Source organism: Rhinoraja longicauda, chromosome 27, assembly GCF_053455715.1.
Source record: "Rhinoraja longicauda isolate Sanriku21f chromosome 27, sRhiLon1.1, whole genome shotgun sequence".
NCBI classification, from domain to species: domain Eukaryota; kingdom Metazoa; phylum Chordata; class Chondrichthyes; order Rajiformes; family Arhynchobatidae; genus Rhinoraja; species Rhinoraja longicauda.
The window spans coordinates 1,598,036-1,615,982 of record NC_135979.1 but is presented as its reverse complement, the minus strand read 5'-3'; the positions used below and the strand labels follow the sequence as shown (position 1 = coordinate 1,615,982).

Sequence of the window (17,947 nt, the reverse complement as noted above, 5' to 3'; positions counted from 1 at the left end):
CACTAGTGGAAACATCCTCTCCACATCCACTCTATCCAAGCCTTTCACTATTCTGTGTTTCAATGAGGTCCCCCCACCCTCATTCTTCTAAACTCCAGCGAGTACAGGCCCAGTGCTGACAAACGCTCATCATAGGTTAACCCACTCATTCCTGGGATCGTTCTTGTAAACCTCCTCTGGACCCTCTCCAGAGCCAGCACATCCTTCCTCAGATATGGGGCCCAAAATTGCTCACCATAATTACAATCAGTCATAAAAATATAGGTGGAGGACTGGACACGATCGTACTGTCAGGCACAGCGATCTTTCGGGGCCAAACAGACATCTCCAGCCCCCCCCCTGACTTGTCCAGGGCAGGTCTGTATCAAAAACAGCTCACACCTGTTGGTAATACTAACACGGCAGTAACACACTGGCTAGCAGTAACAACTCACCGTGTACAGAACACCTTTGGATATTTACAGGTAAACAAATCTATGATGAAGGTGTGTATGAACAAGGTGTTCAATCCCAAATGTAGAGTGTATTCAGCCTACGATGGATGCATAAATACACACCGCACTGCAGAGGACGTTACTGTGGGGTGTTGATGTTCAGTTTATTATTGCCATGTATACTGAGTAAGGTTGCCAACTGTCCCGTATTAGCCGGGACATCCCGTATTTTGGGCTAGATTGGTTTGTCCCGTACGGGACCGCCTTTGTCCCGTATTAGGCCCGCGGGCCGCTGTCGGCCGGGACAGTGTAGGCTAACGGAGTGTGTTCCCCTAACGGAGGTTGCGTAACAACCCGCCTCCCGGCCCGGGCGACCGCCGTTGGTGGAGCGGGAGCACGTGGCCGCTGGCTGGGTGAGGTCACGTGGGGCGCGGGGCGGTGACGTTACCTTGTCCCGTATTTGGGAGTGAGATAGTTGGCACCCCTAGTACGGAGGTACAGTGAAAAGCTTTCTCTTTGAATGCTCCCCAGTCAAAGACAACACTCTGCATGAACACAATGGGACTGTTCACAGGGCACAACCTTTAGACTTTCTCCGGGCGCTCCGGCTTACTTCCACATTCCAGTCGTACAGGTTTGTAGGTTAATTGGCTTCTGTAAATTGTCTCCAGTGTGTGGAGGATAGTGCTAGTGTGCGGGGTGATCGCTTGTCGGCGTGGACTCGGTGGGCCAAAGGTTCCAGCACGTTTCGTGCTGTACCTCTAAAGTAAAGGTACAGCGCAGAAACAGGCCCTTCGGCCCACCGAGTCAGAGACCCTTCTTCAGAGTCTGAAGATGGTTCTCGATCCGAATCATCACCCATTCCTTCTCCCCGGAGATGCTGCGTGTCCCGCTGAGTTACTCTAGCATTGTGTGTGTCTATCTTTGGTTTAAAACAGCATCTGCAGTTCCTTTATACACGTTCTCTCTGTCTATGTGTCTGTCCAAACGCCACTTAAATGTCATGTTCGTATCTGCCTCTACCAGCTCTTTCCACGTACCACCAGCCTCTGTGTGTAAAAAACTTGCCCCCCACATCTCCATTAAACTTTACCCCTCTCGCCAGTGGAGGCCAAGTCTCTGAATGCATTCAAGAGAGAGCTAGATAGAGCTCTTAAGGATAGCGGAGTCAGGGGGTATGGGGAGAAGGTAGGAACGGGGTACTGATTGAGAATGATCAGCCATGATCACATTGAATGGCGGAGCGTACAGGCTCGAAGGGCCGAATGGCCTACTCTCGCACCTATTGTCTTATAGCCGTGCCCTGTAGTCTTTATCTTTGTCCATCTCAGGACAAAATCTCCACCCACCCCATACAGCACAATACAATATCCTTAATTGTCATTGTGCAAGTACAAGATTTTTGAATGTGGCTTCCATATCGATGCTATCAAATATATAATTAAATCACGGCGAAAATGAAAACAAAAGGGGGAGGGGGGCAATCAATCCCTCTCATAATTTTATACGTTCAAATTTCCTAATTTTGAATTTTAGCCAGACGCAAAACATTAAAGAAAAATACTCGTTTCCAGTTCGGAACTTTCAGCAGCAGGAATATCATGTTCTCTCAAGTATCCCATCGCTGATTAACATTACTCCAGAGCAGTGTTTGCAAAGGTTATCTTTGTTGACATACATTGTATAGTTATACACAAGCGCTTAGTGTATCAAATATTGACACGTCTTTTCAAATCTTTGTTCCTTTCAACTTTTTAAGATTAGATGTAAACCCTCTGGGAATAAAATCATTTATGATTTATTTACAAAGGGGAAAGAACGACATGGTATTCCTATGAAAACGGAAGGAGCTTGATCAGTTTTGCCCCCTAAAGAGTTTGGAGGCTGTGCACTCTGGTTCTGGACTCTCCCACTAGTGGAAACATCCTCTCCACATCCACTCCATCCAGGCCGCTCACTGAGTTTCAATGAGGATATCCGTTGCAACACTGTGCCACACATTCGCGCTTTCATGGAGCTTGCTGTGCCTTATATAATTGGCCGCACCCCACTCTGAAGGTCAGCTTGGATCAGGGGCCACAAAGAAATGTCCATAGTTCTTGACCATCAACCCAAGAATCCTCTTGGGAAGATGCATGAGCTCGTGGACAGAAACATTCAGCTGAGGTGGCCCTTTGCTCTTCGAACATTCCAACAATGGTTTCCAGATTCCCCCAGGGCCACATCACCTTCCAATTCCTCTCCCAAGCTCTGCCACTCCAGATCTTCTGAGGTCCCTTGAACGTCCTCCGAGTACACCTTTCAGCATAGACACAAAATGCTCAGTAACTCAGTGGGTCAGGCAGCATCTCTGGAGAATAAAGATGGGTTGGGTTTCTCCCCCTATCCCTTGATTCCGTTAGTCCCAAGACCTAAATCTAACTCTCCCTTGAATACACGCCATGAATTGGCCTCCACTGCCTTCTGAGGCAGAGAATTTCACGGATTCACAACTCTCTGGGTGAAAAAGCTTTTCCTCATCTCAGTCCTAAATGGCCTACCCCTTATTCTTAAACTGTGTGACCTCTGGTTCTGGACTCCCCTAACACCGGAAAACATTTTTCCTGCATCTAACCTGTCCAATCCTTTAAGAATTTTATATGTTTTAAAGTTGCTGCAGTTTATTGAACGATGAGAGAGTGGTCACTGAGAATGAATGGAGCCATGGGGAGATACTTTAACATCATCCACAATGCAAACAGGTCACATCAAATAATGCCCAATGCAATGCCAAGTGTTGACACAACATGCGGTAATCACTTGTTGTTGGGAAATGTTTGACTCGCATTGCTATCAGCAATCCTTGCTCAGCAAAGCTGGGACAATGGTTTACTAATGTCAGTTCTCCGCCCTGGCCGGTTCCAGAGGCAACTCCAAACGAGTCGAAGATAAGACACAAAAAGCTGGAGTAACTCAGCGGGACAGGCAGCATCTCTGGAGAGAAGGAATGGGTGACGTTTTGGGTCGAGACCCTTCTTCAGACTGGTAAGGGGATAAGGGAAACGAGAGATATACGAGACCCTTCAGAGACTGACTTTTTGGTAAAACAGCAAAAACTGCTCAAAGTCTTGCTTCATCTGAGCTTCCCGGCAACACCTCTCCCTCCAGACCTCACCGTTCTTGCAACTGAATAACGACGCTCCACTAAACACCCATCAAAGTGCAGGAAGGAACTGCAGATGCTGGTTTATACCAAAGATAGTCACAAAGTACTGGAGGAATTCAGCGGGCCAGGCAGTATCTTTGGAGAAAAAGGATGGGTGACGTTTCAGGACCAGGCCCCCTTCTTCAGACTGGGAGACATCTTCTGGTCGGGACCATTTCTCCGACTGCAGAAGAAACAACACTGAGTTTAGTGCAAGTCTTATCCGTTTCCCTGCATGCCCACTGACACCACTGCACGACAATGCCTGCAGGTACCGCAGTGAAACTGAGATGCAAGGAACTGCAGATGCTGGAATCTTGCATTGAACACAAAGCTCTGGAGTAACTCAGCGAGTCACGAGGCATCTCCCGGAGAAATTGATAGGTGACATTTTGCGTTGGGACAGTTCTTCAGACTGATTGTGTGGGGGGAGAGTAAACTAGAAATTGATTTAATTGATAAGAAATGCTCTCTTAGTGCCGGCAGTGAGGTCCTTCAGTAAGTAGTACATACCTGGTACACCAACGCCATTTAAGGTTGTGTATCAGACCGATGTTTGACTCCAGAAACACATTCAGACTCTGTCGGAAACAGCCCGGTGTGTGACTCAAGGGTTATTAGGCATTGATGCTAAATACTAGCCTTGCTCGCAAGTCCCACATCCTGTTCAGCCACTCACATTTATATATAGAGCACTTTTTCATCAACTGCAGGTCTCACACTGCTGAGTTCTTTGCTGATAGACTCAAAGTGGTGGAGTAACTCAGTGGGTCAGGCAGCATCTGTGGAGAACATGGATAGGTGACGTTTCACAGAGTGCTGGAGTAACTCAGCAGGTCAGGCAGCATCTGTGGAGAAAAAGATGGTTGACATTTCGGGTTGGAACCCATCCTCACACCCTTCTCCCAGTCTGAAGAAGGGTTCAGACCTGAAATGTCACCCATCATTTTTCTCCAGAGATGCTGCCAGACCAGCTGAGTTACTCCGGCACTTTGTACCTGTCTATGTCCTCCAGAACTGAGTTACTCCAGCACATTGTTTTTATAAACCAGCATCTGCAGTTCCTAGTACCTCACTGTTTCTGATCTCATAAACAATGAAGAGAACAAAGCTCCTCACGTACTGGATCACAGACAGGTCTCTGCTACGCAGTGAAAGCTAAGCCAGAATCAGTGACCATCTCTATCAACATGAAGGCAGCTTGCACAATGTTAGTCTTCAAACAAGTCCCAGCCATTGGGCTGAATGACACATATCGATATGGAGAAGCACAAACAAATGAGGTCATGACACGACAATTAGATTTTTCAAGTGATGTTGATCGAGAGATTAGAATTGGCTAGAGAACCAGCGATAATTCCCCTGCTCCTTTTCAAAACAGTGGCACAACATCTCGTGGCTGTCTGCCCGAGCCCCCAGGTTGGTGTTTCAGGTGAGGGACCACACACCTCAGTTGGTCTGTCTGTAAATCAGTGACTGGAGGCTCAGGCCCACCCCGACTCTGCCCACCCCTGGGGGCAGAGAGTGAACAAGCAGAGTTACTCTGGAACTCACGTCACAGTCTGAAGGGTTTGGAGATCATTCTGCATTCAGCGTAGAACAGTACAGCACACAGTACATCAGACCCTGCAACACCAATGCTGGCTGCAGATGACCAAGGGCAGAACAGTGGTGCAGCGGTAGAGTTGTTGTCTCACTGTGCCCGAGACCCTGGTTCGATTCCGACCTCGGGTACTGTCTGTGCGGTGGAGTTTGCACGTTCTCCCTGCAACCACATGGGTTCCCACCGGTCACAGTTGAGTTTAGTTTATTGTCACGTGTACCGAGGTACAGTGAAAAGCTTTTGTTTGCGTGCTAACCAGTCAGCGGAAAGACAACGCACGATTACAATCGAGCCGTCCACAGTGTACAGATACAGGATAAAGGGAATAAAGTGACCCTCCTACATCCCAAAGACGTGCAGCTTTGTAGGTTAACTAGCCTCTGCAAAATGGCCCCTAGTGTGTAGGGAGTGGAGGAGAAAGTGTGGTAATGTAGAACTAGTGTTTAGTTTAGTTTAGTGTCACGTGTGCTGAGGTACAGTGAAAAGCTTCAGTGGGACAAAGGAGTTGCTTCTACGTGGTGCCTCTAAACTAAATATTAAACTAAGTCACTGTGGATCCTGTGTATCTTAATCTTCTAGAACAGCCGACCGTGAGGGACTTTATCTAATGCCTTACTAAAGTCCATGCAAACAACACCTTTCCCAGATCATCACCACTGGCTTTGATTTGTCCTCTGCATACCTTTCATTCATTTGTTCTTTGGATCTCTTCATATCGCTAGTCTCCCTCTCCGACACTTTCAGTCGAGACCATAAAGAATACAGAATGGCTTGAAGAAGAGTCTCGACCGGAAACGTCACCTATTCCTTTTCTCCAGAGATGTTGCCTGACCCATTGAGTTACTCCAGGACTCCCCTGCCCTGCCCTCATCAATCCCCTCCCAAAATAAAACCAACCAATTTTCCAAGAATCTAAGCAGAGATGCAAGCCATCTTTATCCTCCATATTAAAGGAAGGATAATGCTCCCGTTAAACTGAAGGACTTTGCCTTGGAAATATTATGGGTGAGTTCCTCGTTTATCAAAGTTTGGCTATCACAGCACAGAGATCCCACAAACAAAGCAGTCTTTCAGATGACTGTGACTTGGCAAACAAATCAACAACTGGAGCCACAAGATTAGCACAATGGTACAGAATATTGAACCGCAGTAGGGGAAGTCCAGCTCCAAGTTTAGACTTTAGACTTTAGAGATACAGCGCGGAAAAAATGCCCTTCGAGTCCACGCCGACCAGCGATCCCCACACGCTAACACTATCCTGCTGCCATTTGCTCAGTTAGGTCCAACTCAGAGGGAGGGAGAGGGGGACTTCCGGGGGGTTTTCATGTGCACTCTTGTAATTTTGTCCAGATTAAAGGAGGTGCCGGAAGATCGGTGGTGGACCTGTACTATTTAATAATAATAATAAGCCTTTATTGTCATTGTACTTAGAGATACAACAAAATTAGGAGAGTTACTCCTGATCAGTGCAACCAAAACAAGTTCAAACAAATTAAAAGCACATCCAATACGTCATTTAAATGCTTAAAGTAGTAAATGAATATATATTTATCACACCTAGTTAGAATATTGCACTTGGGAAAATATTGCACTTTAAAATGTAATAAATACTTTTAAAGAAATTAGTGGAATGGATGACAGCATTTCTCATGTCGTGCGAATATTTGAGGAATTTAGAGTTCTGATGACCCAGGGAAAGAAACTGTTCTTGAGTCTGTTTGTCCGGCTTTTGATGCACCTGTACCGCCTTCCAGAGGGCAGGAGGTTGAACAGGGACTGTCCAGGATGGGAGGGGGGTCTTTGATTATTTTCCTGGCCCTGCAGAGGCACCGAGAGCTGGAGATGTCTTCCAGGGAAGGCAGGGGGCCTTTTAGACATTCCTACAGCCCAGTTGCAAGCAAGGTCCAGCAGACAATAGAGATTAATAAGTAGTATAAGAAAATAACTGCAGATGCTGGTACAAATCGAAGGTATTTATTCACAAAATGCTGGAGTAACTCAGCAGGTCATGCAGCATCTCGGGAGAGAAGGAATGGGTGACGTTTCGGGTCGAGACCCTTCTTCAGACTGAAGAAGGGTCTCGATCCGAAACGTCACCCATTCCTTCTCTCCCGAGATGCTGCCTGACCTGCTGAGTTACTCCAGCATTTTGTGAATAGAGATTAATAATCTACCCGTGTTGTGATGAATTCTGCCTGAATTACCAGCAGTGCTTGCATCGTTAAACTGTGGCCTGGGGATCAAGGCAGAATCTTGGATGCACCTTGTTAGGTGACCCCAAATCTGACAGAGTCTGGAGATAGTAAATCTGGCTAATCTAAAAAAAATGTAAACGCAATAAGAATATTTTTTGGTTGCTCAAATGAAATATTTCAAATTAAATATTAGTCGAGGGAATGCGTGTCAAGTCCAATAAATGCTGGTGTGGATCCAAACTCTGAGCATCGTGACTCATTCAGTTGAGAAAAAGTACATTTCAACCAAAATAAATCGCTGGGGCGGCACGGTGGCGCAGCGGGTAGAGCTGCTGCCTCACAGCGCCAGAGACCCGGGTTCCATCTTGACTACGGGTGCTGTCTGTTTGGAGTTTGTACGTTCTGTCCGTGACCTGCGTGGGTTTTCTCCAGGTGCTCCGGTTTCCTCCCACACTCCAAAGACGTGCCGGTTTGTCGGTTAATTGGCTTTGGTAAAATAAATGGCCTGGTGTTTATCGGTAGAGTCATGGTCAAGGGCATGGTGCAACGAGGTGTCCACGATCTCAGAAGAAGAATCCCAACCCGAAACATAGAGAGTCGAGTCATAGAGTGGAGACAGGTCCTTCAGCCCAACTTCAAAGACGTACAGGTTTGTAGGTTAACTGGCTTGGCATACGTGTAAAAAATTGTGCCCAGTGTTTGTAGGATGGTGTTAATGTGCGGGGATCGCTGGTCGGCGCGGACCCGGCGGGCCGAAGGGCCTATTTCCGCGCCGTATCTCTAAACTAAACTTGTCCACACCACCCAACATGTCCCACCTGCCCGCGTTTGGCCCATATCCCTCCAAACCTGTCCTATCCATGTACCTGCCTAACTCTTTCTTAAACATTGCGGTAGTCCCTGCCTCAACTACCTCCTCTGGCAGCTCATTCCACACACCCACCACCCTTTGTGTGTAAAAGGTACCCCTCAGATTCCCAGTAAATCTTTTCCCCTATCCTACCTACGTATTCCAGGGATGCAACCTGAGCTGCCGAGTTACTCCGGCACTTGTCTTCATTTATAAAACTGATTGTGAGAGTCATTTCACACTTCAGAATGAATCAGTAAACGTCCCCCACTCAAGTGGCAGCAGGCTGCTGGTATCATCAGTGGTGACGTATTTAACACCCACTTCAAAAAGGTGTTTATTTTAGTTTAAGGATACAGTGTGCAAACAGGCCCTTTGGCCCACCGAGTCTGCACAACGACCAGCGATCCCCGCATACACACCAGGGACAAGTTACAAATTCCCAAAGCCATTTAACCTACACACCTGCACGTCTTTGGAGTGTGGACAGAAACCGGAGCACCCGGAGAAAACCCACGCAGGTCACGGGTAGAACGTACAAACTCCGCACAGACAGCGCCCATACTCAGGATGGAGCCCGGGTCTCTGGCGCTGTGAGGCGGCAACTCGACCGCTGCGCCACCGTGCCATTTCCATGTTGCATCTTTCAATTAAATTCGATTTGCCGTCCTTGTCACCAGCTGTACTGTAGTTGGCCTCAGGGACTGGAGTAAATGGGCACCAGGTCTCTGTTGACTATTCTGCCCTGTAGCAAACACTTGTGTTCCACTGTGCACCCTCGTGCACGAGCTCACACTTTCCACTGTCCGCACCATCTGACACCACTTTGCCCCGCTTGCTCACGTCACTACTAGCATTTATCAGAAATGTGACATTTAATCCCTTCAACCTAAACATTCATCTCGATTGCCACCAGGTGAGGCATAACGACCACCCCCGGCAACATTCCACCAAGCCCAGGTACCAAGCTGAAAATTAGCTGTTTATTCTCATGTTCATAAGTTCTAGGAACATAATTAGGCCATTCGGCCCATCAAGTCTACTCCACCATTCAATCATGGCTGATCTATCTCTCCCTCCTAACCCCATTCTCCTGCCTTCTCCCCGTAACACCCGACACACCCTGTACTAATCAAGAATCTATCCAACTCTACCTTAAAAATATCCATTGACTTGGCCAATCATTCCTGGGATCGTTCTCGTAAACCTCCTCTGGACCTCTCAAAGGTCTGATACATTGATCATCAGGTCCTTAAGAATTAACCACTTTCAACCTGAAACTTTCTGCAGAAGAAGGGTCTCGACCTGAAACGTCACCCATTCCTTCTCTCCAGAGATGCTGCCTGTCCCGCTGAGTTACTCCAGCATTTGGTGTCTTAACTTTTTGTTAAATAGTCCTCGCCAGTCTTTATCAATTTACTTTGCTGAATTCCACAATGATCTCAATCCTCAGACAAGCAGCTGTTGCTGGCAATTTCAGAAGCCTCTTCCTTGAACATAATACTATCTTTATATTTATATTTCATCAGACACAGATGAATCAGGTTTCCGTCTGGGCATTTGTGTCTTAAAAGGAATATATTTATGTTGCAATTTCTTGTGCATTGTTTCTTCATTGCCTTTCCTCCATCATACCTCTGTCGTCTTCCACGTAAACCACAAAACAACTCTCCTTAGTTTAGAGATGCAGCGCAGAAACAGGCCCTTCGGCCCACCGGGTCCGCGCCGCCCAGCGATCCCCGCACACTAACGCTATCCTACACACACAAGGGACAGTTTTACATTTATACCCGGCCAATTAACCTACAAACCTGCATGTCTTCTAGATTTACTAGAATGTTGCCTGGGTTTCAGCACTTAAGCTACAGAGAGAGGTTGAACAGGTTGGGTCTTTATTCGTTGGAGCGTAGAAGGTTGAGGGGGGACTTGATAGAGGTTTTTAAAATTTTGAGAGGGACGGACAGAGTTGACGTGGGTAGGCTTTTCCCTTTGAGAGTGGGGAAGATTCCAACAAGGGGACATAACTTCAGAATTGAGGGACAAAGGTTTAGGGGTAACATGAGGGGGAACTTCTTTACTCAGATGGTGGTGGCTGTATGGAATGGGCTTCCGGTGGAAGTGGTGGAGGCTGGCTCGATTTTATTATTTAAGAGTAAATTGGAGAGGTATATGGATAGGAGGGGATTAGAGGGTTATGGTCTGAGTGCAGGTAGATGAGACTAGGTCAGGGAGAATGGTCGGCGTGGACTGGTAGGGCCGGACAGGCCTGTTTCCATGCTGTAGTTGTTATATGTTATATGTTATATGTGTTATATGAGTGTGGGAGGAAACCGAAAATCTTGGAGAAAAAAAACTACTCGGGTCACGGGGGGAACATACAAACTCCGTAGAGATAGCACCCGTAGTCAGGATCAAACCCGGGTCTCCGGCGCTGCATTCGCTGTAAGGCAGCAGCTCTACCGCTGCGTCACCATGACCGGTCCTCTGAGGCCTTCACAGTTCCTCTTATTCAGATTGAAGACCTTGGCTTCATACTACATTGTAAAAACGATCAAACACATTATAAAAGTTTAATAATGTTATGGCAACTCTTCCCTGTAGGTCCCCTGGCAACTAGATAGCTGTGGAGGGCAAGTCATTTTTAAGGCGGAGATGGTCAGATTCTCGATTAGTGCGGGTGTCAGAGATTGTGGGGAGAAGGCAGGAGAATGGGGTTAGGAGGGAGAGATAGGTCAGCCATGATTGAATGGCAGAGTAGACTTGATGGGCAGAATGGCCTAATTCTACCCCTATGACATATGAAATTATTATCATTTAACATAGAGAGACACAAAATGATGGAGTAACTCAAGGGGTCAGGCAGCATCGATAGAGAACATGGAAAGGTGACGGTTTCGGGTTGGGACCCTTCTTCAGACTGACTGGGTGTGTGTGGGGGGGGGCCCACCGAGTCCACAATAATCGACAACCCATTCACACCAGTTTCATGTTCTCCCACTTTCTCATCCACTCCCTGCACACCAGGGGCAATTTACAGAGGGCCAATTAACCAATAAACACGCATGTCTTTGAGTTGAGGGGGGAAACCGGAGCACCCGGAGAAAACCCACGTGGTCACAGAGAGAACATGCAAATTCTACATAGACAGCGCCAGAGGTCAGGACCCAACCCGGGTCTGTGGTGCCATGAGGCAGTAACGCTACCTCCTCCTAGTTACAATAAATGTCACCTGTCCAGCCTTTTTGCAAGTTTAGTTCAGAGCTACAGCGCGGAAACAGGTCCTTCGTTCCACAGAGTCCGCGCCGCCCAGCGATCCCCGCACACTAACACTATCCTACACACACCAGGGACAATTTATATTTATACCAAGACAATTAACCTCCAAACCTGGACGTCTTTGGAGTGTGGGAGGAAACCGGAGATCTCGGAGAAAACCCACGCAGGTCACGGGGAGAACGTGCAAACTCCGTACGGACAGCACCCGTAGTCGGGATGGAACCCGGGTCTCTGGCGCTGAAAGTGCTGTGAGGCAACAACTCTACCTCTGCACCACAGTGAAAGTCTCAAATTATTTATATTTTACTCTGATCACAAACACCTCTTTTTTCTGATTTATGCCACTCATAACTTTGCAACTATAAATAACTCGCACCAATTTTCTGCCCTTTGTTAGTTGAAAATTTAATTCAAAGTAACTTGAATTCTCATCGTAATCTATCAAAGGCAGCGTTAGAGTTATTGCCTCACAGCGCCCGAGACCCGGGTCCGATCCTGACCTCAGGTGCTGTCTGTACGTTCTCCCTGTGACCACGTGGGTTTTGTCCGGGTGCTCCGGTTTCCTCTCACACTCCAAAGATGTGCGGGTATGTAGGTTGAAGGGCCCGCTGTAAATTGCCTCGAGTGGATACGAAAACTGGGATAATGTAGAGAAGGAATGGGTGACGTTTCGGGTCGAGACCCTTCTCGGCCCGAAACGTCACCCATTCCTTCTCTCCATAGATGCTGCCTGACCCGCTGAGTTACTCCAGCATTTTAGACAATAGATAATAGACAATAGGTGCAGGAGGAGGCCATTCGGCCCTTCGAGCCAGCACCGCCATTCAATGTGATCATGGCTGATCATTCTCAATCAGTACCCCGTTCCTGCCTTCTCCCCATACCCACTGACTCCGCTATCCTTAAGAGCTCTATCCAGCTCTCTCTTGAATGCATTCAGAGAATTGGCCTCCACTGCCATCTGAGGCAGAGAATTCCACAGATTCACAACTCTCGGACTGAAAACGTTTTTCCTCATCTCAGTTCTAAATGGCCTACCCCTTATTTTGTGTCTACCTTTGATTTAAACCAGCATCTGCTGTTTTCTTTCCTGCACACTGATATCTTTCCTATAACTGGGTGCCCAAAACTAAACACTATACTCCAAATTCAGTCTCACCGACATCGTGCACAACTGGAAATGAACGTGACACCAACAATATTGAATGAAAAGACACTTAGAATGTGTGGGCTATGGCCTTCCATCACAGTGAGTCTCCTCCAGTCACCTCCTCACTGTGATGGATGTTTCTTTGTTTTTTGTTTGTGTTGGTTGTGATTGTGTGTGAAATTGTTTATTTTTATTGCTCTATTGCTGGACTGTGCATGACCTTTCATTTCACTGCACATCTTGTATGTGCATGTGACAAATAAACTTGACTTGACTTGCAACGTTGCTTTATATTTATTTACTTATTATGAATAAAGTTCATTCTTGAAATTAAAAAACCAACACAATATAGAACAGTAGGCAAGAACAGGCCCTTCGGCCCACAATGTCTGTGCCGAGCATGATGCCAAGACCAACTCTTTTGTGTCTGCACGCGATCCATATCCATGTGCTCATCCAAAACTCCACCACCACCTCTGGCAGCGCGTTCCAGCACCCACCACCCTCTGTGCCCCGCACATTGCCTTCAAACTTTGCCCCCTCTCACCTCAAAGCTACGCCCTCTAGTCTTTGACATTTCCACCCTGGGGTAAAAGGGTCTGCCTGTCTACCCGATCAATGCCTCTCATCACATCCATAAGGCATAGGAGCAGAATTAGACCATTCGTCCCATCGAGTCTACTCCGCCATTCAATCATGACTGATCTATTTTCCCCTCCCGTCAGTTAGATATAGCTCTTAGCTCTTAAAAAGCAAGAACGGGCACTGATTTTGGATGATCAGCCATATAGAATGGCGATGCTGGCTTGAAGGGCCGAATGGCCTCCTGCTCCTCATTGTTATGTTTCTATGTAACACCATTCTCCTGCCTTCTTCCCTTAAACCTTTGACACCCTTACCAATAAACAACCTATCAATCTCCGCTTTAAAAATATCCATTGACTTGACCTCCATAGCCGTCTTTGGTAATGAATTCTAGATTCACCACCCTCTTGCTAAATAAATTCCTGCTCATCTCCTTCCTAAAGGAACGTCCTTTAATTCTGAGGCTGTGCCCTCTGGTCCTAGACTCTTCCACGAGTGCAAACATCCTCTCCACATCCACTCTATCCAGGCCGCTCACTATTCGGTAAGTCCCATGTCCATATAACGTCATTATTCCTTCCTTACTTTCCACTCTGAGACTTGACTACCCATTAGGTTTGATCAGTGCGGGTGTCAGGGGTTATGGGGAGAAGGCAGGAGAATGGGGTTAGAAAGGAGAGATAGATCAGCCACGATTGAATGGCGGAGTAGACTAGATGGGCCGAATGGCCTAATTCTGCTCCTATACGAAGCTAAGACCCACCCAATGCAGCGCTTGTGCCTGGTGCCCGTGTGTGTCTGCACCCGTGCATGCACTCACCTGCACGGCCCGCAGGATGCTTGCGCTCCTGTCCCGGATGTCTGCAAAGGGGCAGCTGCGGGAGAGGCGCAGGAGCAGCAGCAGGAGTGGCTGCAGCTCAGCCTGCGCCCCCTCCTGCGCCAGGCAGCCGCGCACCGCCCGTGCAGCGCCGTCCATGGCCGCCGCCCTGAGCTCCCGCTGACGGCTCTGCAGCTGCTCGGCGCATTTCCTCAACTCGTATGCGGCCGGCACCTGGGGCACCAGTGCAGCTCCACCGCAACCCTGGCCCTCCTCCTGCTCCATCGCAGCTCAATCAGCGGCCAGGCCTCATCGGAAACTGCGGCACAAACAAGAAACCTTAATGTTGCCCAAAGTCGCAAGACTCTCGCAAATGACCAACAGTGGAGCAATGGCATTCGTACTTGCAGCAGTGCCATGGGTTGTAAACACTGCACTCTATAGATTATATAATAAACACAACATACAAGCTCAATAATTTAAAAAAACAAGTAACCGCAAGAAAGCCCAAAGGCAATAAATAGTGCAACCTAAAGCAGTATTTATTCACAAAATGCTGGAGTAACTCAGCAGGTCAGGCAGCATCTCAGGAGAGAAGGGATGGGTGACGTTTCGGGTCGCGAGACCCTTCTTCAGGCTGATGTCGGGGGGGGGGGGGGGGGGGGACGGACCCGGAACGTCACCCATTCCTTCTCCCCTGAGATGCTGCCCGACCTGCTGAGTTACTCCAGCATTTTGTGAATAAATATCTTCGATTTGTACCAGCCTAAAGCAGTACCTAGTTTGCAGTTTAGTTTGGACACCCTACATGGACAGGAAAGGTTTGGAGGGGTATGGGCCAAACGCAGGCAGGTGGGACTACAAGTGTCAGAGGTTATGAGGAGAAGGCAGGAGAATGGGGCTAGGAGGGAGAGATAGATCAGCCACAATTGAATGGCGGAGTAGACATGATGGACCGAATGGCCTAATTCTACTCCTATTCATTTTGGCCGGGGTAGCTGGGACATGTTGGTCAGAAGATAGACATCAGCATCTGCAGTTCCTTTCTCCACACTCCTTGGCATCTTGGTCAGCATGGGCAAGTTGGGCCGAATGGCCTGCTTCCACACTGTATGGCTCAAGAGCCTGATGGTTGTTGGGAGAAGGCTGCTTCTGAACCCGGACCGGGCTTTAGTTTCCAGGCTCGTACGGCTGCTGCGAGTAAGATTTCCATTGCGCCTTCAGTAAACATGATGCTAAAATGTTGCATTAACGCCTTACAATGCGTCAGAACCCTGACGATGCGGCAGAAATCGAGCACAAACTCCTTCAATACATCTGAAGAGTTGTATTAGAGCCTTAGATAGGTCTGAGATGCTGCATTAAAGCCAGAAACGACGCATTACCACTGTAGCTTTAGCTACAAGACCCCCCACCCCCCACCTCAGTTACACTCTGCGCCGCCAACATCCACCTGAAATCTGGCGGAAACGTTCCACTTTAAGGCAGGAGATAAAAAATACTGTAAGAGAAGGGGGGGGGGGGGGGGGTGAGAGGGGGGGAGGGAGAGAGGGGGGGGGGAGAGAGGAGGGGGGAGAGAGGAGGGGGGAGAGAGAGGGGAGGAGGGAGAGGGGGGAGGAGGGAGTGGGGGGGAGAAGGGAGTGGGGGGAGAGAGGAGGGGGGAGAGAGGAGGGGGGAGAGAGAGGAGGGGGAGGGGGGAGGGGGGAGAGAGGAGGGGGAGGGGGGAGAGAGGAGGGGGAGGGGGGAGAGAGGAGGGGGGAGAGAGGAGAGGGAGGGGGGAGAGAGGAGGGGGAGGGGGGAGAGAGGAGGGGGAGAGAGGAGGGGGAGGGGGGAGAGAGGAGGGGGAGGGGGGAGAGAGGAGGGGGAGGGGGGAGAGAGGAGGGGGAGAGAGGAGGGGGAGGGGGGAGAGAGGAAGGGGAGGGGGGAGAGAGGAGGGGGAGGGGGAGAGAGGAGGGGGGAGGGGGGGGAGAGAGGAGGGGGGAGGGGGGAGAGAGGAAGGGGGAGGGGGGAGGGGGGGAGAGAGGAGGGGGGAGGGGGGGAGAGAGGAAGGGGGAGGGAGGGGGAGAGAGGAGGGGGGAGGGGGGGAGAGAGGAAGGGGGAGGGAGGGGAATGAGGAGGGGGAGAGAGGAGGGGGGAGAGAGGAGGGGGAGAGAGGAGGGGGAGGGGGGGAGAGAGGAGGGGGAGAGAGGAGGGGGAGAGAGGAGGGGGAGGGGGGAGAGAGGAGGGGGAGGGGGAGGGGGGGAGAGAGGAGGGGGAGGGGGAGGGGGGGAGAGGGGAGGGGGGGAGAAGAGGAGGGGGGGGAGAAGAGGAGGGGGAGGGGGAGAGAGATAGGGGAGGGGCAGGGGGTATGTGGGGAGGGGGAGAGATCGAGGGGGGAGATGGGGAGGGGGAGATGGTGGAGGAGGGGGAGGGAGAGGAGGGGGGAAGGGGGGAGGGAGAGGAGGAAGGGGGGAGGGAGAGGAGGGGGGGAAGGAGGGGGGGAAGGAGGGGAGGGGAGGGGGAGGGAGGGGAGGGAGGAGGGGAGGAGGGGAGGAGGAGGGGGAGAGGAGGAGGGGGAGAGGAGGGGGGAGGAGGAGAGAGGTGGAGGGGTGGAGAGGGGGGCGGAGGAGAGGGGGAGGACAGAGGGGAAGAAGGAGAGAGGAGGAGGGGTGGAGAGGGGGGGAGGGGTGGAGGAGAGAGGGGGAGGAGGAGAGAGGGGGGTAGGGGAGAGAGGGGGGTAGGGGAGAGAGGGGAGAGAGGGGAGAGAGGGGGTGGGGGTGAGGGGTAGAGGCAAGATGCATGTGTTACCGGCGCTGGTGGGGAATCCTCGGCCGCTGGACATGAAGTTGCAACAACTCACCGCCCCAGCTGATGCAACTTTTTTGATACAGTTTTACGCCGTTGCGCATGCCCGGCCGCCGCGGGCGCGTCTGGGAATTGTAGTTCGCCCGCTTACCCGCATGCGCTGTGACGGCCGCGCAGCCCCGCCGTCTGGAACCACAACTCCCGGCACGCACCGCGCCGCCCTCCCTCCCTCCTCCCCCGCCGCCGTCTTAAAGGGGCCGCCCCGTCCCGCGCTGGCTGCACCAATTCAAGTAACTGTGAAGGCGAAGAGGCCAAAGGTGCTTGAGTATTAATTGCAGCACTGTTCGCAATGCAACAAGGTCACTCACTGGGGCTCCAGTCACACTGTTTATTGCACACTCCACAATAATTTGACAACAAATTAGAGGACGCAGCAAATAGTAGAACAAGACCACAAGACATCGGAGCGGAATGTGGCCATTCAGCCCATCAAGTCTACTCCACCATTCAATCATGGCTGATCTATTTTTCCGTCTTAACCCCATTCTCCCCATAACCTTTGACACATTTACTAATCAGGAACCTGCCGTTTATGATTTGGTACGTTTCAATGAGGTTCCCCCACCCTCATCCTTCTAAACTCCAGCGAGTACAGGCCCAGTGTCGTCAAACGCTCATCGTATGTTAACCCACTTATTCCTGGGATCATTCTCATAAACCTCCTCTCGACCCTCTCCAAAGCCAGCACATCCTTCCTCAGATGTGGGGCGGTGCCCAAAACTGCTCACAATGTTCCAAATGCAGCCTGACCAGTGCCTTATAGAGCCTCAGCATTACATCCCTGTTTTTATATTCTAGTCCTCTCGAAATAAATGCTAGGTTTGAATTTGCCTTCCTTACTACCAATTCAACTTGAAAATTGGAATTCTGCACCTGCACTCCTCAGCCCTTTGCACCTCCGATTTCTGAATTCCCTCCCCATTTGGAAAGTAGTCTGTTCATAACTCCACACTTTGCTACAAGACCCTTATTTAGACAATAGACAATAGGTGCAGGAGTAGGCCATTCG

The 17,947-nt window shown here is 49.8% G+C and overlaps 1 protein-coding gene across 2 annotated transcripts in view; it reads right to left on the bottom strand.

Annotated features, from left to right (window-relative positions):
• Positions 1 to 16,959, bottom strand: part of sesn2 (sestrin 2) — a 52,079-nt gene extending 35,120 nt beyond the window's left edge. Inside the window, exons 1-2 of one of the 2 annotated variants that reach the window (XM_078423028.1) lie at positions 16,882 to 16,959; positions 14,098 to 14,413 (exon numbers count right to left, since the gene is read on the bottom strand). In XM_078423028.1, the coding sequence (XP_078279154.1) occupies positions 14,098 to 14,379 (282 nt within the window). In that variant the 5' untranslated portion in view covers positions 14,380 to 14,413; positions 16,882 to 16,959. Of the gene's footprint in view, positions 1 to 14,097; positions 14,414 to 15,354; positions 15,465 to 16,881 lie in introns of those variants that run through there. The other variant, XM_078423029.1, reaches the window with a different exon arrangement.
• Positions 16,960 to 17,947: the final 988 nt, after the last annotated feature.